General features: G+C 53.8%; 1 protein-coding gene across 1 annotated transcript; it reads right to left on the reverse strand.

Moving 5' to 3' along the window:
- Window positions 1-299: 299 nt before the first annotated feature.
- Window positions 300-1,259, reverse strand: LOC148056597 (olfactory receptor 14J1-like). The gene has a single exon (XM_087749310.1). It carries the CDS (start codon window positions 1,257-1,259, stop codon window positions 300-302), a length of 960 nt encoding a protein of 319 aa, XP_087605436.1.
- Window positions 1,260-2,497: the final 1,238 nt, after the last annotated feature.

Genomic DNA, 2,497 nt, shown 5'->3' on the forward strand with positions numbered 1-2,497 from the left:
TTGCTCATGACCACTCTTGGCAACAGCTTTGGAAGAGAAGTCGAGGCTTCAGGCACTGCACTGGGGAGAAGCCATTTATTAAAGAGCTGCTATGAGAGATTCAGCACTGACCCAGTGCTAGACATACATAAATACATGCTACAGGCAAGACAGAGAAAGCTCAAAGAAGCAATAATGATAGTGATAATGATAATGATGATAATGACAATGAAAAAGATAATGATAATGACAAATATAGTGATGCTAATGATAATAGAAAACCTCACAAAGGAAAGGCCTGGAATGGTTTACCATGGGAGTTATTTGTGGAGACAGAAGGGAAGTTTATGCCTCCAGAAAAAAGCCCTTGAAATCACTTTCCTCAAGACATCTTTGAGCTCCTGGTTCCTCATGCTGTAGATGAGGGGGTTCACTGATGGAGGCACCACAGAGTACAGAACTGCCACCACCACATCCAGGGATTGGGAGGAGATGGAGGGGGACTTCAGGTAGGCAAACATTACAGTGCTGACAAACAGGGAGACCACGGCCAGGTGAGGGAGGCACGTGGAAAAGGCTTTGTGCCGTCCCTGCTCAGAGGGGATCCTCAGCACAGCCCTGAAGATCTGCACATAGGACACCACAAGGAAAACAAAACACCCAAAGATGAAACAGGCACTCACCAGAATAAGCCCCACTTCCCTGAGGTAGGCATCTGAGCAGGAGAGCTTGAGGATCTGGGGGATTTCACAGAAGAACTGGTCCAGGACATTGCCTTGGCAGAGTGGCAGTGAGAATGTATTGGCAGTGTGCAAGAGAGCATTAAGAAACCCAGTGCCCCAGGCAGCTGCTGCCATGTGGACACAAGCTCTGCTGCCCAGGAGGGTCCCGTAGTGCAGGGGTTTGCAGATGGCCACGTAGCGGTCATAGGCCATGACAGCGAGGAGAGAAAACTCTGCTGCAAACAAGAAGAGAAAGAAAAAGACCTGTGCAGCACATCCCAGGCAGGAGATGTCCCTGCTGTCCCACAGGGAACTGGCCATGGCTTTGGGGAGAGTAGTGGAGATGGAGGCCAGGTCTATGAGGGAGAGGTTGAGGAGGAAGAAGTACATGGGGGTGTGGAGGCAGTAGTCCCAGGCTATGGCGGTGATGATGAGGCCGTTGCCCAGGAGGGCAGCCAGGTAGATGGCCAGGAAGAGCCAGAAGTGCAAGAGCTGCAGCTCCCGCGTGTCTGCGAATGCCAGGAGGAGGAACTGAGTGATGGAGCTGCCATTGGACATTTGCTTCCTCTGGGCACTGTCCAAAAAGGAATAGACAGCGACAGGTTAGGAGAATCTTCTCTCGAAAATCCCATGCCATTTCTCATTGAAATCCCCCTCCCTGAGCTGAATGAGTACTGAGTCAGCTCAGTCCCCAACCCTGTCAACTGAATGATATGGCGCCTCACAGCTGTAAATAGACCGTGGGCACCTAGTTCCCATGAAGATACCTCCATTGAAGGACCCCCAGTCATAGTTAGAAGAGAAGCTGACCTGAAGCCCCACCTCAGCCCCAGAGAACAAGAGCATTGCTGACAGGGAGGGAATCAAGGAAGGATACTGCTACGCTCCAAAAAAAACCAAAAACAATGAAGGAAGGAGAGGAAGGCAGAGAGGCATGCAGGGAAGCCTTCTCCATACCCAGCTGTGCTCTCCACCTCACAGACACAAGCACACATCAATATTAATTGTAGGACCCATGTGCTTCTTTTCTGGAGGTCCAGCTGTGCAGGAGGTAACTCATGCCCTGGACCCTGGGGCCATAGGGACAGAGGCTCTTCTGGGTGGGAGAGGAGACCAGGGAGTTGCTCCAGGGAAGGCATCTGCAGTGCAGGGGATGGCAGAGAGGTGCCTGAATCCCCACCTTCCCATGGCGCTTCTGGGAGCAGATCCCTTTCACTCCCTGCCCACGTCTCTGGTGCCTGGAGCTGTCCCTGCCAGGGGCTGGTTCTCTGTCCCCACATCTCCTCCCTGTCCGTGCTCAAACAGCCAGTCCCCCCCACTGTGTGCTCAGCTCTGTCCTGCAGACCCGTCCTGGCAGCAGGGCACTGTCCACGGGCATCTCTGTGCCTGCAGGGGCTGAGGAGCAGCTCAGACAAGTGCTAATGAGAACTGGGGTCTCCATGCCTTTTCCACAAGGCAGAAGGAAATTCCCATCTCCCACTGCCCACCCAGCCACCTTCTCCTTCGGGTAAATGCTGCCTCAATGTCCTTCTTCAAAAGGACCCTCTGCAAATGTCCTGGGGGTGATCTGGAGCTGTGAGCAGCCCTGTCCCATGCAGCACCCTCTCAACAGCAGAACCTGCCGAGGGTTGCTGCTTCCACCCACAGCTTCTCCCTAGATTGCTGTGGGGAGCTCCCTGGGCCGGCTGAGAGCTGACCCTGGCAGGCGGCAGGGTCCCTGCCCCAGCACAGAATCACTGCTCTGGAGGACACCCCTCTCCACTGCACCAACCATGGGATGTGCCAGCTCTAGGAGA

The sequence above is a fragment of the Nipponia nippon genome, unplaced genomic scaffold (genome assembly GCF_047370975.1).
Source record: "Nipponia nippon isolate SJK-2023a ecotype South Korea unplaced genomic scaffold, ASM4737097v1 scaffold_127, whole genome shotgun sequence".
Taxonomy (NCBI): Eukaryota; Metazoa; Chordata; class Aves; order Pelecaniformes; family Threskiornithidae; genus Nipponia; species Nipponia nippon.